General features: G+C 43.2%; 1 protein-coding gene across 7 annotated transcripts in view; it reads right to left on the bottom strand.

Annotated features, from left to right (window-relative positions):
* Positions 1–20722, bottom strand: part of fam184ab (family with sequence similarity 184 member Ab) — a 122454-nt gene that overhangs the window by 2439 nt on the left and 99293 nt on the right. For 2 of the 7 annotated variants that reach the window (XM_068576549.1, XM_068576550.1), the window contains exons 17-21: positions 16432–16616; positions 13731–13877; positions 5645–5762; positions 5366–5470; positions 3793–4049 (exon numbers count right to left, since the gene is read on the bottom strand). In XM_068576549.1, coding sequence (XP_068432650.1) covers positions 3793–4049; positions 5366–5470; positions 5645–5762; positions 13731–13877; positions 16432–16616 — 812 coding nt within the window. The other 5 variants (XM_068576552.1, XM_068576551.1, XM_068576553.1 and 2 more) reach the window with 5 other exon arrangements.

Raw genomic sequence — 20722 nt, 5'->3', positions numbered from 1 at the left:
GTGATCTGCCTCTCAATGCCGCCAACTTACGTTGTCAGAGACAACAGGAAGTGGTCAAGAGGTCAGAGCAAGGTCAGATGAAACCTCATTGATCGTGAGGGCGAGTTGGGCCGTGACAAAACGATTAAACTGTTCCCTGAAAAAATATAAAGGTACAAACAAGTGCATGAAATAAGATGTCTATGATAAAAAACTACAACCACAACACTATTAAGACAAAACAGACATGAGGAAGAGCATTCATGTTATCTGCTGTGTGCGGGCTTTTAGTAAAACAAATATCTTTATCAATCAAATATGATTTTGTTTAATATATAAACTTAGGTCGCTGGGCAATGGAAAAAGAGAGAGGGAGCGAATTAAATTGCGAGCGGGGATGTTTTGAAGTTGAATTGGGTCGCACGGGGAAGGAAATGTGATGGAGAGGACGTGGAAAGAGATTGGCAGAGGATGAGGTGGTGAATCAGGGACGAAGAAGCAATAAGATGAGAGGGATGATTACTATCATCACACATGTCTGTCTGGCACAACAGAAAAAAAGAAGCTATCTTCGTATCATCCTGAGCATCCTCTCCACATAAAACCCATGGATTGCCACGTCATATCAATAACAGTGCAGCATTCAAATTCCAACTGAAATCAAACTGCGTGCTCTTTGTCTGCCACAGGATTCCCATCCTCGCCGCAAATGACATCACATCCAATTCAAGGTTTTGCAGAAATTGGGTGGAACACCGCTCCGCCTTCTATTGACGTAGATGGAGAGACCTGGTTTTGATACAGCCAATCAAATGTCGCGCAAAGTAGTGAAGGTCAGCGCCCCGTCTCAGGTAGAGGTCACGCCGAGCCACACAACAACCCAAGTTAGCCCAACGAGCCACCAGTGAAGCCTCCGCCGGGGACAACCGCGCGCCGGCTGGATGGCTCGCTGGCTGCTCGCCGGCTGCTCGAGCTGCGGCACGTCACTTCGCGCCACGTCAGCTGGTTGGACGCCTAACAACACGGCCGTTGGCTCGGTTTGTCTCTCGGGTCCCCGCCGTGTCACGCCTGCTGTCAATCAAACACAGACACGATGTTTCCCAAAGGAGCCCTTTCTTGCTTTTAATATTCAAAAAACTAATATTAACGCTACATTTTAAACAGCACGTTGACACTATGTTCTAGTTTCAGTTGGAGTTTAAAGCCGACTTTTAAGTTAGGATGTCTCCGCAGGCTTTTCTATCATTTAATATATTTATATGAGAGTTTAAATGAGCACAAAACGAACCCTCGGCTGGGGATACCAGCAGGAGCACTGGTGATGACTGCAGGGACCATGTTCGTGTAAACCACGCTGACCACAATAAAAGGGAAACACACAGTGCTGGGACAGTCTGCCTACATTGCTTTCCTCCCCACATCTCGCTATAATGATGTTCTCATTAACCCTAATAGACTAAGTGTGGGATAAATTGAGCTCTACGTGCAGCGTTTGGATATTTGTGTATGTCCCAGGACAAAAAACTAAACAGCAACATAGATTTCTGCTCATGAAATCAATGTGTTAAAGCACCAGTCCTTCTAAATACTCATTTCACAGTCGTTTGGATCACTATTCAGCAGAGGTGTGCCCTGCAGTCACATGACTCGAGCCTTTGGATTTGAAAGTACTTGACACCTCCACTGGAATATTCCTATTTGGATTCACGTTAACGTCTTGTTCGAGGAGGTTTGTTGTCTCATAAAAGTCTCTTCAAGCTATAAATATGTAAAGGACCCGACGATTTAAAGGGGTCAGATTTATAAATTGCCGCCCTGCGTTGCAGTCGGGTGGAGAGATCAACTGCAAGTGTTTGTCAAGAACAAAGAGTGAGGAGGGCGAAGAGAGACGACATGTTTAATGGAGTCAAAAAACATCTCAAAGCAGATCTATAATATCTGACCTCATACTGTCATCTCTTGGCTCAACACAGCAGTGTGTGTCTGTTTGTGTGAGTGTGTGTGTGTGTGTGTGCGCGCTGCTGCCTTCCCATAATAACAGGTTTGTCCCAAAGCTTTTGCAAAGCAGCCACCACATCTCATTCTGTACATGAACAGCACCTAAAACATGCAGAGAGATAGATTGGAGAAAGCCAAAACATGCTCTCTCTCTCACACACACACACACACACACACACACACACACACACACACACACACACACACACACACACACACACACACAATAGATACCAGCGCTTTGAAAACACATTTGAGGACATGCGATGCGCATACTGCATGTATGTATCCATGTGAGAAGCATGTTACATAATTCTTCATCGTATGAGTTCACACCACAGCGACCAGACCGGAGAGTCCAGAAGTGACGCTGTTTTCAAAAATAAAACACCACCACACACAGAGGGGGACGGTCCACGATGGCAGAAGACAATACCTACTTCATTATGAACTCGCGTAGCAAAATAGTTTTATTCACTCTGTACAAAATCCCATCCCGAGTTGAGGAGGAAAAAAAAGTGCATGCTGAAATTTAAATGAAGATGAGAGGATGAAGAATCGCAAAATGACACAATACTCAACAAAAAGCCACAACAGATACCAACAGCAAGTTTTCAAACTTCCCGAACAAAAAAACAAACAAAAAAGAAACCTGTTGGCATGCACACAGTAAACATGTTCAGACTGACGGACAACGTGGAAAGGACCAAAAATAAAAAACATGCCCCTTTTGCATTCCAAGGCCATTCTTTGAAGCTTCGGTCGGGACTCCTGCGCTTATGTGCTTTCTCAATGTATTCATCCCTTTAATTAAAAAGTCTTGTGATGCTGCCGATGTCTCTCAGTGTAAATGCGCTGCAGGAAAATGCAGCTTGCTTCATTTCCAATCATCCAATCATAGTTCAGAGAAGAAAAACAGGATAAGTATCTTATGTTAAGTGTTTTTGGAAGCTGGTCTTTTCACAAAAAAACTAAGTAAAAGTGTAAATAACGCATTACATTTTGTGTTCTACCGTGAGATGCAACTGTTAGCATGCTAACTAGCTTACTAACTACAGTAGCGTAATCATGACTTATTTTGATATATGTCCATTTATTTTAAGCCGAATACAGCCTGATCTTACCTACAATAGTAGGGATAACCAGTTACAGACTGTAACCACTTTTGCTTCGGACATGTTAGCTTTAGCCTCAATCTGTTAGCACAACGTCTTGAGTGTCACCATCAAGTGCGTACTAAAGATCCTTTCACATGTTTTGTTTGAAAAGAAATCATATAAAGTCAGCTGGAGATGACTGTTTTCAACCAACTCATCGTGCTAACGTTAGCTTAGTTAGCTCGCTGATCAAGTCTGCCGACCACAGGCAGCAGTTAAGGCGCCAAAATCGAGGCTGCGTTTGTTTGTCTAACGCTTGCTGAAATTGGGCACAGCGACAGTAAGTTAAGGAGCTGGTGGTTAGCGAAAGGGTACAAACATTAGAGCGCTTTGATAGCTTCTGTTTTACACCCTGCAGCTTGTGATGACAATGGTTTCATGCTCCTCATGGTTTATGAAAAGGCTTGACTTGGCAGGAAAGGATGGAAATGTAAAACACTAGTTATTGTCCCACTGTTTCCTTCAGGAGTTCTGGTTTTTCTTAGGCTTTAAAGTACAGCTTCTACATTCAACGTTTGACTCCGGCTATGAGTCAACTAATGAAAAGTGCTTTAACCACTTTAACCAGCAGAGTTTCCGAATTAAACTGCGGCCTGTGATTGGATGATTGATGCGTGGATTGACCAGCTGCTGCCCGTCGGGGCTGAAAAGGTCTCACCTCATGAATTTCTTGGGTTCGGTGGGAGGGGTCGGCGGGGGAAGAGGTTTGTTGGAGTTGAGTTCAAGGTGGTGGAGGGGGGAGTTGGGGAGGGGCTCTAGGCGGTTGGGCTGGGCTGGGGGCGGGGGTGGGGCGAGTGGGGGCTGCCCACTTCCTGAACCTGCCACGCCCACGCCCATACCTGCTGCCTCCAGAGCCCTGACATTAGGAGAGCTGCTGAATCTGCTGGCTGCTGTTTTCTCATTCTTTTTCTTTTGCTACACAGACAAAAAAAAGAAAAGGAGGGGGCACGGGGGTCAAAAAAGGGAGCAACAGGGAAGTTGGAAAGAAAATAAGAGGAAAAGATAAGAAGAAATGGAGGGGAAATGGAGTACAGGGAGAGCCCCGGAGGTCAAAACAGTCCATCTAGTGAGAGAGACAGGAAAAGAGCAGCGTGCTAACTCGATCCTACTTAAAGCTTGATCGAAAGCAGAGTGAATGGATCAATCTGAAGACCGGCACCGCTCAGTCTTAAAAGCAGCACTCGCTCTGAGCAGAATGGAAGTTCAGATGAGAAGAGATGTGTCGAAGCAGAAAACATCTCACACTAACAAATGGCTTGGAAAGCAAAGGAGAGCTGGAGGAAAAAAAGTCAGAGAGAACAATCGAATCGGGTGGAAAAAACGGTGAACACACAACATACACATATACAGATATGTGAAGGGGAGGGGGGGGGGGAATACATGTGACAGGAACAAAAATACTGGAAGTTATAGAAAACCCCAGAGATGGTGTCAACAGTTATATACTGATCATGCGATGGGGACCATTCAACAGTGAGATACGATGTTCTCCAGCAGCACTGGGAGCGTTAAAAGCCCTGAAAACATATTGCTATCATTAAGAGCGATGGGATCCTGCATGAACACACAATTTGGGTGATTTAACTTTGAGAGATTCACTTCCACTTCACTTTAAAAAAAAAAAAGAAAAAGCTTCTTGAACTGAGACACCTGAGTTTAATTGCTGTGAAGAAATGAGACCTTGGGAGGCTCCACTGTTGGCCTCCTTTTCATACCTGCGGTGCTGAAAAAAAACACCACATTTTCTATTAATCCTTTGCTTTCTGTCCCCTTTCATCGTCCTTGGCGTCCTTTGTTTGCGCCGGAAAAAAATAAACTTGTTAAAATTGATTTTCACCCTTTTATCATCTGCAGTTTGTCGTACACGTCCGCTGTTACACCATCATTGCGTCTTTTGCTGTAAAACAACTTTCCTTCATGTTGTTGGGAATAAAACCCCTCAGGAAAAGCCAGACAGTCGCCTCAAAATGGTCTCATTTGTTACAGCGCTTCGAATAATGCTGGTAAATTACTACGGTTGTCACAATGCAACAGCACAGGTTGTAAAAACGATTGTCCTTCTGATCGATCGGCACTGATGGATATGAAATGAGATGGAGTGGATATCATCTTTGCCATGTGCTGAGATAAAGCAGGCTCATGAGAGGGCCCCTGTGTGTGTGTGTGTGTGTGTGTGTGTGTGTGTGTGTGGGTGTGGTGTGTGTGGTGTGTTACAGGACAGCAGGGCCTACCTTAATGAGCGGGTTGATGACTCCTACGTTAGGGCTGGCGTTGAACACTTTGTTGAAGTTGGTCTCCCTGTTGACCAGCTCCAGCTGGTAGAACTTCTTATCGTCCTGCAGGAGGTGAAAAGAAAAGACCCGTGAGCCGACAGGAAAACTCTAGAGACGGTGACGAGGAGTCGTGTACAAACTAAATCTGAAGGCTCAAAATCAGCAGCAGTTTGCGGGCCCCTCTCGCCACACGTCCTCCTGCAGCGTATACGCACGACCTCGTCGGCCGTTACCTACCACCAGTTTCTTGACGAGAGATTCCCTCTCAGAGACCATGTCCTTCAGCTCAGCGATGACCTGCAGATCCTCGTGACGACTCTCCCTGTTCCTGAACTTGTCCTCTGTTCCCTCCAGCCTGTGAGACACAAGCAGAGACGTTCTGCACCAGAGACCCACTGAACATGTGACTACAGTCGCGGCCACGTACGTTTACTTTGGGTTGAGGTAGTGTCGTCAAGTACAAGTTGCAGGTGTTGCAACTTTAACTTTACACTTCTGCTACCACTGCATCTCAGAGGCAATCTTTCTACTGCGCTATATTACATATTTATCAGCTAGCTTTACTTTTCACATTTTAATATTTCATTCCCCTTACTGCTATGTAAAAAAAAAAAGGCCGGCTTCAAATTTGAATGCTTGTAATAAACTCAAAGATGAAGTGTGTCTTTTGTGTATTGAAAAAACTCTCCAGCTTCTAAACTAAATGCACTCTTTGAAAATGTGCATCGTCACACAGCTGAAAACAGGGCTGCTTCTCTGGACTCATGAGACTTTTAAAAGAGAACATATGATGATAATTAAATAGCCAAGAGTATGTAAAGGACCTGAAACATCGACAGCAGTACACTGCAACATAAACATGAAGGCAGCAGGAACATGAACCCGAAAACATAATATTTAATAATAAAACTCTGACATGGAACATTTCACTGCACAAAGAGGACTTCATAGTTTTAGTATATTTTGCTAATTCTGCACATATACTTTTACTGCAGTAAGATTTTTTTTACTTGTTGTGGAGTATTTTCACAGCGTGGTATACGTGAAGGATCTGAACCACTAATGTAAGACACTCAAACACACAGCTTCCTCCGGAGGGGAAAGAGCACAGATCTGTGTGCAGTCTCATCAGTGCAAAATATGCAACCACATCAAATTCACTTTAAAAAAGGGTATGAGCCACGTGGACTTGTTAGATCTTGCACTTTGCTGTATGTGTGTGTGAGTGTGTGTGTATATGTGTATGTGTGTGTGTGTGTTAGATGGAACCATTTACGAGTTAAGGGAATAAAGGCATGTACTTCAGGGAGTAAAAAGATGAGGGAACAGGCTGTACTTTTTCATTAGCTTTTGATCAATAAAGCAGTAATTGTCCCGGTTCCTTCTCTTTCCGGCCCTCTTCTCCTCTCATTACAAAAACCATTAAAGCAGTTTGTACGCTCAAGTGGAAAAAAAGAAGCAAACAAAAAAAAATTGTTTTCTCCGGAGGTTGTTGTTGTTCTGTGAGTTATGAGAACTTTTAGAAAGAAGTTTTTTTTTATATAATGGGTTTTTGTTATTTTCTTACCGGCTCCTCAGAGAAATCATCACTTTGGTAAAACCTCAGACTCAATTCATCTCTGGGACATTTTCCCAAACGCAACAAATGCTAAAGAACGGCCAATGGCTGGTTCTTGAAGCGACCAACCTGCACAGGTGACACTGTTGGCTGGAAAACGACTAATATATCTGAAATAAAACGTTAACAAGCCTCCACTTGTCAACGTAGAGCTTAACTAATGCACTTTGAAACGTTTTTTCCGGTTTTAAAAACTTTTAAACGTTACCAATGTGCAAGCTATGATGTCATTAGTTGCCATTCCTGTGTCACATCCTCGCTTCAACCTTATCATTGGTTACATGAAGCGTTTCCCAGAGTGTGTGTACTGAGCACTATACCTGTTCATAATTATATTACAATAATTTCTAGTTGTGGTATAAATGCAATGGATAATTTGGAGGGTGCTAAAAATACAAGAATACAATTGAACAAGCTCTACATCTGAAGCTCAGCGAGTTTCAGTAAAACACAAAACACTGAAAAAATGAGGCATGAAACCGAGCTGTTTCCCTGCGTATTCTGCTCTGGATCTATTCCTGGTTTTATGAATTCCTTTTGTGACAGCGAGCTAAACAGCCTTTCACCTCCCACACTGCCGCAGCCCGAGCCGCTGAGGGGCGTCTCCGTGACATTTACGACACAGCGTGAAGTCACACTTTCGTTAAAGGTCGAGCATCGTGGCAGCTTGTCTTGCTGATAAACCGCGGCCCGCGAGAGGAATGTCCGGCGCGGTACAGGAGCAGCTGCTGCTCAGTGCTACTGATGCGTACTGATCTGCACTTTGCATCAGATATGCCGTCTGATCCTGTGCTGGTAGCCCATTCATCGCGTTGCTCCTGTTCTGTCTTACGGGGAGGGGGAGTCTCAGGGGGTCTGAGACTCCTTGATTGACAGTTGAGACAAAATGAAAGCCTTAACAGCAAAAATGTGTGTGAGTGTGTGTGTGTGTGTGTGTGTGGGAGTCTCTCCCCTGTGAACACTGACCATCAGTCACATGGTGTCAGGAAGGATCCATGTGCGATGACCCCGTGACACTGAACGTCTCCTGCACCTGGTTGTTGTCCTTGTTTCAGCCGCGTGTCTATTTCCATGTATGCAATGAAAAACCAGACTCATACTTGGCCAATGAAGCAGAATCAGAAAAGCTCTTCATTCGTAGTGCGTGGAGTGTGTTTGTCTCCACACTGAACACTGTAAGAGCCTGTAAGTGATGTGCTACTGGAGTTTCGATGGGATTGTCCTTTGCAGTGACTTCGGCCATGAATCTGACAGCACAATCTTTTTGCCAGCTCCTCTGAGATAAATAATATATTTTCCAGTGGAGATCATAATCGGATCCAACTATTTTATCTGTTATTTAACACCGGCTGGTTGAATTTCCTCGGGGCGGGAGCACACCGAGGCCAAATGTTTAGTGTCCAGCTATTTCACGCCTGACTGCCGCAGCATCAGCAACCCTTCACTGGGCAGGAAGACCCTCTGTCTCACCCGGTGTCAGGGAGTCCGGTGTCACCCACGGCATGTCATATTTTGGGGTATTTTTGTCTATGAGCACAGGAAGAGAATATTTACATGGTTTGGACAGATGCACCTGCTGTTGCTCGGCTTACGTGCAAGCCATCAAATCGATTTCCGTCACTAAAACCTGCAGGGCGGGAGAAATCCACATCTCTCCACTGCACGGTGAACAGACACTCCGGCTGGAGAACGTCAGTCGTGAAACTGAACCAAGACGTGGTTTTTCTGGGAATAGTATATTTTTTTGGTGAAGGTGGTGTCTGTGATAAGATGAAAATTTGGAGTCTCCACTGCTCTGGACTTTAATAAAACCCCAAACTGACTGATGGTCAAGAGGAAGCGTTGGAATTAAAGTGTTATCTTCGCTACCTTCTGGCTGTGTCATTTCCTCTCATCGCCGCTGCCGCCGTTAACATGAGCAAACTCACTGTACTGTATGTCACATTTAATGATTCTCCAGGACCTAACAGTAGAGACACGTTCGGTGGTTAGGCAAAAACCTAACCACGACTTAAAGTGACTTAAAAAAAGCATACATTTTGTGTGAAGATTTGAGATTTTCCCTTTGATTAAGTGACTTATCTGATAAGTGTGATAATGCACTCGGAGATGTAAGAATATAATCAATAACGGACCATAAAGGATGAGCAACTGTCCCCTGCTAAGTCATTTGTTTTCTTGAAATAGAAAACAGATTACGCAAGATCACTCTGATTAACATCAAAAATAAGATAAAGGAAGGTGATTATCAAATAGAGGACAGAAAGTTAAGACAATGCTTTAAAACTGTATCTCAACAACTTCAGCAATAATGCACGCTCTGTATGAAGACTGTGGAGGCAGCACAGTCTTATCTACGCATGCCAGAGACAGCTCCATCCTTTAACGGGGCTGTGTGATTTGTGCGGTGGGACATTAAGATTCATACATTTCCAACGCTTTCTTTGTCATGATGAATTTCAGCTCTTGGACTTTGCTGTCCGCTACATTTGAGAAGAAAAAGAGGTCTTCTGAGTGTTGCTTGGCATCGAGAGAGTCTTTTCTCATCGAACTGGTTCATGTATTGTGGAAGCAAAAGCATTGTCGCGACGGTTACCTGCAACTTAACATACTTTACGCACTGATTTCAGACCCGTCATTAAACTGTTGACTGTAATTATGTTTCAGATGTCCTGATGTATGATTTGAACACCATTGCTGATGTGACGTGAATACTAACTGCATCTCTAACTGCAACACACGGACATGCTTTCTAACTCCCACAGAATCAATAAGACACAGACGTAGGACAAAATATTTAAATATTCATGAAGGAGCATTCTCAGCGGGTGTTTAGGGAGAAGGAGCTGTAGTGAGGGACGAGACTGTCGTCAGCACGGTGATTAATTAGGAGGGAAAGGACGAGGCTTGTGGTTAAGATAGATCTGTGTTTTAGTTAATTAGACAGGAGACGGTGGGTTATCTCTGAGGACGGACACAGAAAAGCCTCCTCTGTGGGTAAAGTGAAGAAACAGAAAAAAACAAACAAACTGCTGACGGTTAAAGTAAATTTGTCCCAGATAACTGGTCAAAACAACACAGAAAGTAGACTACGCCACTCCATGTTTAGTCTGAAAACTTAATTCACTCTCGAAGACTGTAACTTGTAACTCGATGATGGCGCAACATGAGAAGTTAGTGATCAACACATGAACATGTGAACCACATTTCATTCATATCCATCCAAAATCTGTGAAGTAATTTCACCCAAAACCTTTAAGGTCACTGGTCTCAAGGTTGTGATCATCAAAGTTTCATCCCATGGAGAACATGAATGTTGGAAAAGAATTAAATGGCAATCCATCCAATAGTTGTTGACATTTTTCAGTCTGGCCGTTATGAAATCATAATGGCCACAAATATTCCATCTCTAAGACTCATCTTCAACGTAACTCCTCTGATGAACATTATGAAATAAGGTTGAACTGACCTGGAGTTGCATGGTCAAAAAATAAGCAATAGTTTGACCAATTTAAGTCGAACTTTAATATTTTCATGCCTGCCAGGCGATTATGTATTTGGCCTTGTGTGTGAGTGAGTGAGTGAGTGAGTGAGTGAGTGAGTGAGTGAGTGAGTGAGTGAGTGAGTGAGTGAGTGAGTGAGTGAGTGTGTGTTTGTCTGTCCATGCCTAATCTGCTGGTTGTAGTGCTTCACACTTTTTCTTGTTTCCGCTCTGGATTCAAAATGACTCCTCTCTTGATTTGCATGCCTGCAAACGACAAACTGAGCAAAAGGCTGCCTACAAAGGTCTTCTCATGTCGGCAAGACATGGAGCTACGGGCGAACACGAGCAAAAACACAGCAGGACGGACAGTTTCTGTTCACAGAAAGCTTCAAACAGTCAATAAGAAGCTTGAACAAAAGGAACTGTGGTGTCGCCACACAGCCGGTGCAGACTGCTGCGTAGATTAAGATGAGAGATCTGTTGTCTGAGTGCAGAACATGCCTGATACCCTTTGAGACAATTGTGGTTTGTCTTCATTGGTTGCAGACCCACCTTGCAGAAATCTGCACTCTCACTTCTTGTTGAGTTGTCCATTTAGGAAGAGGTGTTTCAAATGTTGTTTTTACATTAGAGTTTTTAGGTTTCTACTCATTGAATCAGCATCTGTCCAGTTGTACATCCCACGCTCTTGATCTTGTGCATTTCTGTGTGTGCACTGACAAAGCGTCTCAATGGGGGCATTTTCCTTGTAGATGTAATAACGGCCAACAACCATGCTCTCTTTAGATGCACATCCTCTTCAGTCCAGCAGGTGGCGCTTTGCTCTCAGCAGACACAAACTAAAAGGAGGTCAGCTCTGAAGAGTATGTTAGCTCACTGCACGTCTCCTGACTCCAATACACACACACACACACACACACACACACACACACACACACACGGGCCCTCTCATGAGCCTGCTTTATCCCACATAAAGCACATGAGTTTTCCGTATGGCTTTTTCTTTCTTTATCTCACTCAGTTTTGTATCTTTTGTCTTCTCTCTCTCTCAGAAGCTGTATATCTTTCTCTAGACGTTTGGTTCATTTCCCTCACGACTTGACATCCTCCACTGCCCATCGGCAAAGTGCACCTTTCAACTCCCTCCCTTTTTCTTCTTCCTCCATCCATTGTCTGGCTGCGAATCGCTGTTTTCACCTGCAGTCATCCACGTCACATCTCATACACACTCTTCTTCTCTTAACCTCAACATGCTGCACGCCCTCAGCTTTCTCTTGTCCTCTTTCACTCTATCGATACACTGCAGCATGTGCTCAACTGGTTCCTACACCCTCACTGCATGTCATCAATAATATAAATACCGCTTCATATTCAGTAAAAGAGAAAGAAAAGCCATCACTACTCACTGAGCTAAATTTCCTTGATCTTTATTTCATGCGTATAGAAGTCGTCTTTGATCCCTGCAAGGTCTACACCTGAGGATATTTGATGTGTATCTAAGGAAACCATTAACATACAACATTTATTCCATCATGCTAGTGATGAGGTTTAAAGGAGAGCTTATTACGCCATAGTTGTGGCAATGAAGAAAATCAGACACGCCAACGAGTCCAATCAACAAGCAGAACACTGGAGCGGATCCAGCCGGAGCCGAAGCTACAACTCAACACTTTTCAGAAGGGACTTTAAAGGGCGGGTCTATTATTTATATAGTTTCAAGCTTTTTGAAGTTTTTATCTCATTCTGTAGCTTACAAGTGGAGCTCTATGCGCATCCAAATCCAAACATTCAAACTCTGTATGTAGATTTTGCCGTCAAAATACTTTTTCACCAAGCCCCCCTGAAAATAAAATGTTCTCAGGTGACACGACGCGTGATAACTGATAACGCTGCCACATATATGACGCAGTAACCGAGACGGTGGTCAACGCGCTCCCAGTTTGGAGAAGCAGGCAGGAGTAACGGCATGGGAGCAATGTTCTGCGGTGGACGCCACGTTTGTTCGGATTGAAGATCCCACAATAACACAAACTAACTAACCGGTGGAGACGGCGGTAGACCGGCAAGTCCCATGTTGGGACGCCGTGCAGAGGGATGCTATAACGCCTTCAGCACATGGCTTATTGACAGCTGCTTTGAAATGGAAATTGGGGAGGCATCATTTCATAATTGAAGAGTTAAATACATTTGTGTTGTTATGGTGTTGGGTGACAGAACAGCCGCAATTCAATTTGGTGCATGTTTCTCAAGCAAGTTTTTTATTTCATGCTTAATGATTTAGGTTATGAAACTGACTCTTACACACAAAATGAACGTTTTTCATTTCTACATTGTTTTTTAAGTTAGAGTCAGTTGTCTGAAAAACAAATACTTGTCAGCCAAGTGTGAAAAAAGAAAAAACCAACACTGCAGAACCTCGTGTCAGAGCATAAAGGCCCATCACGCCACATGAATATGGATTCAGGGGCACGAGGTGAGAAGAATGTAAGCATTCGTGTTCCTTCTTTCTTAAACCTTGGATTTTATGGAGACACTTTTATTTTTGGGGGTTTCTCTTTGTTCTGCAAATGGAAACACATTGTTTCCAGAAGACTGCGGCTCAGGTACAGATTGAGGGGCGCAGCGATAAATCTCTCTCGGTGCTACCTTTCATGGCGAGCCAGTTTCGCCGCGCACCGTCGGGCCTGCCGCAGCTGTTTATAACGTATGACACGAGCATCATGATTTGACGGGAAGAATTTAATTCATCACAGCCGCCGCCGCCTCCGATTTCGACTGCACTTCACCTGACGCGTGCACAAAAAAAAACCAAACCAGATAGTCTGCATGGTTGCGTTCTGCTCGTGTGTGTTTACTTATGCTCTAATTTCTACGATGCAGTGTTTGCGTAAGTTATCGCGTGGACAAAAAAGAAAAGGCACAATGTGCGGCGACTCTGTCGCACATTTGATCATCTGCTCGACTGGAAGATAAAAAGAGTTAAGAGGCGGATGTGAATGCATCATGTGTTATTCTCCCCAGAGAAAACCTGTCTGTTGCTTTAAGCTTCCATTTGGTACCTGACAACACTCAATTACATTATCTAGGACGAATGGGTTGACCTGTGCACACAGCAATCATGAATTAAGAAGTGCTGAAGTGGGATTCCTCCGTGCCTCCATCGCCGCAAAGCGGTGTGAAGACCACACAAGCACATAAGTGTGTTTACAGTGTGTACATACAGTATCTGAAGGGCGGAGATCTTGTCCTTGAGCACTTCCTGGGCTTTGTTGAAGTCTGACAGCATGTTCTGCGTCTCTCTGCTGTGGACGGCGTTCATTTCGGAGAGCTCTCTCTCGTGCCTCTTCGTCAACTCTTGTTCATGAGCCCTGAAGGAAAGAGAAGAGTAAAGGGGGGGTTAAGTGTCACTCAGTGTCACTTAGCTTTTTATAGTTGTAGCTGGTCGAGGTGGACCAGAGGTTATACACTGTTCGTTCAATTAACTGGACAGCAATGCATCATGTTTAATTAGCTTGTTTTACAGGTTTATGAAATGATATCTTTATCTGTCGATGAATGTAGCTGTATGTAAATTTTCTTTGAGTGAAATATGGAGTAGCATCAAATGCAAATAATCAACTGGCATGTCACGAACAAACCATCCTTCCTTTTCATGAGGCTGTTTGAATGAAGCCACACCAGTAACAGTCACAATTCAAGCGTTAAGCCAGAGTAAAGCATGTTAAAACTCCCATGGCGGCTCAGGAAAAACATTTTTTTAAATGGGTGACATTTTCCTGTAAGACTTAATCAGGACCGGCAGCCTCTCCTCTCTGCGTCCGTCTCTCCCAGGAGAAACAGACATAATGGATTGTTCCACAGAGAAAACGTTGGTGAGATTAGAAAAGGGAGATAGATGCACAGAAGGAATTCCTAGAACATAATGACAACTCACTACCAATGTTATGAATATAGACATACAACTTTTTTGAGTTTGCACAAAATCACAGCAGAGCACTATAATATGGACATGCCACTTACTGATGATGTACAGCACAATGTAAAACATAACGCACACGTACTCAATTCTCCAGCTTATCACAAATGTTCAGTTGCACATGTAGAGGGTTTCGCTCAGAGAGGAAAGGAGCTGAAGAAAGAGGAGGAGGATGGGAAATGGAAATAAAAGACGATAATAATTAAATGAGCATGAAAAAAAGAGGCTGATGAAAGGGATGTGAGGGATGAAGGAGGATGTCTGTCTGCCTCTCACTCTGACTGGGCCAACTCTCCCCGAGGGCCGCACATCTTATCTCTCCCTGCTTCCTCTTTATTTATTTATTTATCAGCCTATTTTTATCCCTGTGACCAGGATTCAGATGGGGAGTTACGTAACAGAGGGGGAAATGTGCGGCGCATGGGCCTGCCAGCAGAGAGAGAGAGAGAGAGAGAGAGAGAGAGAGAGAGAGAGAGAGAGAGAGAGAGAGAGAGAGAGCGAGAGAGAAAGAGAGAGAGAGCGAGAGAGAGATTGCATATACATGAAGACTAGCAACGCATGAAGTAACCATTGAGAAGCAAGCGCCATGGGAACAGTCATCAAACACACACATTTGTAGAAAGGTCTTCAAATACACACACACACACACACACAGACACAAAACGTATACATCTGTGATTGACTCTAATGAGTAGCGGGGCCACATTAGCCATACAGCACTTTAAAAGATTCATAACACGCTGCAGAGAACAACAGGAGTATAGATCCCACTTTGCTTTTACCCCAAATAACCTTCACACTAATCAATAGCTCCTGACACCGGTCGAGAGACAGAGGGAGAAAGAAAGAAAGAGAGAGAGAGAGAGAGAGATTGAGAGTGAGAGAGAAAGAGAGAAAGAGAGAGAGAGAGAGAGAGAGAGAGAGAGAGAGAGAGAGAGAGAGAGAGAGAGAGACTGATTTGCCTGGTCGGGCTTTTCTTTTCCTCTCTTTCATCTCGCTGTGCTTTCATGAGGACTGGAGCAGAATACCTTTGCAGAAATTATTATCATGCGAAAATAATAAGAAAAGTCCAATTCAGCAATCTGATTACGGGGAGAAAAGGAGTTGAGTGTGGGCATTGCTGGGTGTGTTTGAAGAACGCCATCCTGCAACGTCAATGATAACGTGTTATTAATGTTCTTTGTGTGATTCACCTAAAAATAATCATTCAGCCTTTTGGAGAATAGTCAAATTTTCTTTTGTTCCCGAGAGCGATAAAGAGAAGATGGATACCACTCTTGTGTCGGTTTGTTAAAACATGGAGCTGGAGCCAGGAGGTGATTAGCTTAGCTTAGCATAAAGACTGAAAGGCAGGGTAATTGGATGATCTTGTATTGTAGACTAGAAACTTGCAGAATCTTCACTGAAATATGTAATTAAAACTCAACCAAAACAATTAATCGGCCGATCTCTTAAAAAATCCTACAAATTGACGAGGAATCAACACCAAGCACATGGTGGAGCGAGAAGCTAAAAACCCCATCATTTCATATCTTACATGCTGAAAAAAGGGAAGTCAGAGCTGAATTCAGAGGGGGGGAAATGTTCAGCAGCCTGTTGCCAGGTTACAGCGTGTTACGACTGCATTGTGAACACACTGGTCGAGTGGTACTCCAACTGTGTGACCATGAATATTTCATAAAACTAAATCTGACACGCAGAAAAGAAGATGCAGGATATGAAGAGTTGGAAGTCCATCTTCTAATATAAATCACTGTCAGGCTTTTTCACACCAATCTGCACTTTCAATTGCAATAACTTCCACTTGACATATGTAAAGCAGATTGAACGCGTCGCTATCTCGTCCGTCAAAATATCTTCTTCGCCCCTGCGCTCAAGTTAATATCAAGGCTCCCGTCGCAGGACTGTTTCGTGTTGTGTTTCGTGCTGTGAGTGCTGAGTCACACCTGATCTGCTGATTGGCTTCGCTGCGGATCTTGAGCACCTCCTTGCCCTTGAGCTCCAGCTCTTTAGTCAGAGTGCTGATATTTTCGTTGAGTGTGTGGATCTGGTGGTCCAGCTGAGCGATGTGGTTCTTCCTCCTGGACACCTCCTCCTGCAGCTCGGTGATCCGGCCCAACAGCTCACGCTCCTAGGAAGCGAGAGAAAGAAACAGGGGTTCATTTTCATGGTTTAATGAGCTCATATCCCACCGTGTTATTTGTCCATTAATGTTTTATAATTACTTCTTGACGACTAAAGGAACATTCAAGGACACAGCGATTGACCTTTCTCATTTTTTCCATCTTCACATGAAGGGGGGAGAGAGGTGTCTAACTGTGGTAACACTGGTGTCTAGTATAACATATTAATGCTGAGAGCATTGTGAGGAATATTAAAACCTATTAAATCCAAATATGTTCAAGTCAGTTACTATTATGAGCATAAACTAAATAGAGGAGAGCATGGCTGCTGAATACCGCTGTCTTTGTGACATCGTGTACACAATGTGAAGTCAAGTTGAAGCTGAAGCTTTTAAAACATATTTTAGGGGGGTAAATTTGATGTATTTTGTGTAAAATGTTGTATTTATGTAAATGGTTGGACAAAAAAAAGCCTTAACATGAATCAACATCTGAATATGATAAGCTTTAAAAACAAGGGATGGAGTGCAAAGCTGTTGTGGTTGATTTTACTGGGTGAACAGTTACTTTTCTCTCTACTGGTATTGTAAAATATAATGGATGGATGGATGGATAGATACATGGATGGATGGATGGATAGATACATGGATGGATGGATGGATGGATGGATGGATGGATACATGCATGGATGGATGGATGGATGGATGGATGGATGGATGGATGGATGGATGGATGGATGGATGGATGGATGGATGGATGGATGGATGGATGGATGGATAGATAGATAGATAGATAGATAGATAGATAGATAGATAGATAGATAGATAGATAGATAGTTTGGAGCAGAAGCAAGCGATGTTATAGTGTCAACTTAAAAGTATTAAGTATGGAAAATACTCAATATATAGAATACAATAAAATAACAGAGCAGAACATATTAGATTAAAGACAATTAAATAATTAAGAAAATGCAAAACTCCAAAAGAATATACAGTGTATATAAAACATGTACAGTGGTATATAACAGGTCATTTGTAGAAGTCCATATTAAAGTTGTAGGTTATTTAAACCTGTGTGTCTGCCTTCCTCCGCTCATGCTACACCCTTTCATCCCGTTGGACACAAATGGGGGGCATGCAGTAAGTAGTTTGTTCATCTCGCTGACAAATAGACAAACAAACCAAAGACATGATCACCTCATCGGCGGTCATTCACTGGAACTGAAATTAAACTTTTGGGGCAGGGTGTTTGAATGGCGTTTAATTAGGGGGAGACTCTTTTCTTATTGACAGCACCGACTAGGCCCATAATTACATGAGCTGATTAATCTACAGCGAGCGAGTTAAAGTTCCACCCCGGCTGTCAGACGCTGCCAAACCAACAATGAGTGTCAATGAATGAACTGACAGTGAATGGTAGCACCGATTATTGCTCACTGTCCAATAATGAACTGGAAACATAAATACCCATGTGTAGACTCTCGCCGTTACCCTGAATGGTTCCTGTATGAATTACAATATCCACGGCACTTGACTTAATTACTTAAGGGGCTCTTTAGAAACGGCTTTGATAGAACATAAGTTATAGATGGAGGATAAGCTATGTGTAAAGAGGGAGCGTTGTATCCTGTAAAACAAGTTCACGCGTCAAAAAACATTTGATTTCATTCTCAAGTACGACAATTTCGTTCAACACCGGCACGAATGCAGGCGCTCGTCAGCATCACTCACGACGTCATAACTCAGCGAACAATACGCAGGTTCAATCAGACAGATGACCGGCCGACATGACAATGAAACCAGGTAAACGAGGCTGTGACTCCCTCCTTTTAAAACTGGGTTTAGAATTGAGGTTTTTAAAGCTTCTTAAGATTATTTACATTTCAGTGCTGTTGGTTTAAGCGTGTGCTTTTTGAGTATTCTTTAAAAGATGAGACGTTTCTTTTTTATTATAGATGTATATCTCCAGCAGGGAGCAGTGGGGTTTAGGGCCGTCGACAGACCGCCGTTGTGCTTCAACAGTACTGTACAGTACATTTTGACCTGATGGGCTGAGGGCTGACCTGCTGGTAATAAAGACATTTTGATCCAATGCACCAGCGAGTCAGATAGGTTTTTGTTGTTGCCGTGCCAGAACTTTGTTGAGATTATTCAAATGAAATCACAAAGTTCACAACAGCTGCATCTTGCCATTTAGGATGTACCAGCCTGCAACACGCAAAGCTGCCAAGTTTGGTGTTAAAACCCACTTCCTGACGGGGCGCAGCAGCCGCCTTGTTTGCCAAATTGATCATTATGATTAGGGACTTGAATGAAGTGGCAAAGCCGCGATCTGAAGACTCCCAGAAGAGGGCCACTTAACTCCACCAGAATCAAATTAAATATTGTCAAGTTATTGCTCACTAATGATTCCGCACTTTGTGAAAAAAATAAATAAATCATCCCACTTTATCACAATGTATTCCAAAGGCTGTGTTCATATATCCAAAAGCCATAATCTTGTGTAATCGCCTCATGGTCACAACCTCCTGCCTCACTATCTGTCTCCATCTGAGTCTCCCTCAACATCTTAATTTAATGTCATTGGCAGATTCTCTGCTGTCCATAAACCTAGCGGCGCAATTAAACACAATGGGGACAGGGCAGATTAATCTTTTAATGACTCATTTACTCATTTCGCTCTCCATCTCGTCAAACTCCCGGCTTCAATGTGACGAGAGAGAGAGAGAGAGAGAGAGAGAGAGAGAGAGAGAGAGAGAGAGAGAGAGAGAGAGAGAGAGAGAGAGACAGGAGGCACAAAGGCAACTACTTCCAATAAACAAACAGGAAGTGGAAGAAAAACGATGACAGAATGGAAGGAACAAAGAAGATGGAAGATGCATTTTGGGACATTCAGGATGATTTAAAGTATTTATAGCGTGGAGAGTGTTTTTGTTTTTTTAAAAAGCTCATCTAATCAAATTATAGCTGATTCATCTGTTCGATGTTCACATTCATTACAGACGACCGGGCCGGTTTGTGGCACCGAGCTCGACTTCGTCTCTCACACCGTGTCTCTCACTCTTATCGCCTCTCTTTCTAATCTCCCTTTCTCCACGCCGAAGAACTTGGTTTAATAAAGGAGTAGACGTGCACCATCTCTTCCTGAATGCCACCCTCTCTATTTCCACATTTTTGGGTTCTTGAAAAATAAATAGCTTCTTTAAACATTTATCAGACAAGGACATTAGCCAAATCTCCTGAATCTTATTGAAAATGGAAAAATGTATTAAAGATGGCGAGTGGGCATTTCTTGGTAGGTACCATCCATCCAGCCTGACAGAGAGAATATTATATAATTAACTGCTTCCTAATAGATTACCATTATTGTGAATTGTTATCCTTTGTTTTAAGGGGCAGTTGTAGTGGTGCACTGTCAACGCCAGTGTGTCCCAAACTCAAAAGAAGAGACACAAAAACAACAAACCATCGCGACCCAATTCAGATCAGGCCTCATCTATAAATCACTGGAGGAGTGAGTTTGTGCGTGACCATTTTTAATGCCATCTCCGCATCGTATGTCTCATCTTGAATAAACAAGCCATTTTAAGGAAAGATTCACATTGGAAAACAATCACAACGTTGTCAGTTCAACAACGTTCGGGCCTCTCATGCGGCTCAAAGGTCGACTGCAGATGTGCATGTTGAATAAAAGCCTTTGGGAGAAATTCTCCAAACTGATTTATTTCACAGAAGGAAAGTTCACTGGCCTGACCAGTAGAATGGATCTAATAAACAATCCTGTGGCTTGAACTTAGTCCATTGCAGTTTGTGTATTCTCAATCTCAATACTTCTTAGTGTGAGTGATGGAGTCAGACATAAACTATAAGATGAAAAACATGTTCTGTCAAACTTCGGTTCGTTTTAGTTTGTTCACATTCAACATTTGCGTGTTTGAAGTGGGTGGGGACTTTGTGGACTTGTTTGCCCTGGGTTGAGTTGTGCCTCTCGAGCTACTTAAGAGTCCACTCTACCTTCTCATTGGAGGCTGTTGAGGCTGAGAGGGAGACAGCAGACACCACTCAGGGCTGACACCAGCACTGCCACCTCCTCTGCATTATTTCAGCTAAATGAA

The sequence above is a fragment of the Clinocottus analis genome, unplaced genomic scaffold (assembly GCF_023055335.1).
Source record: "Clinocottus analis isolate CAN_PGR_092001 unplaced genomic scaffold, fCliAna1.0.p SCAF_15, whole genome shotgun sequence".
Lineage (NCBI taxonomy): Eukaryota > Metazoa > Chordata > Actinopteri > Perciformes > Cottidae > Clinocottus > Clinocottus analis.
The sequence above is the reverse complement of the archived record's forward strand: the minus strand, read 5'-3'. Positions and strand labels throughout refer to the sequence as shown.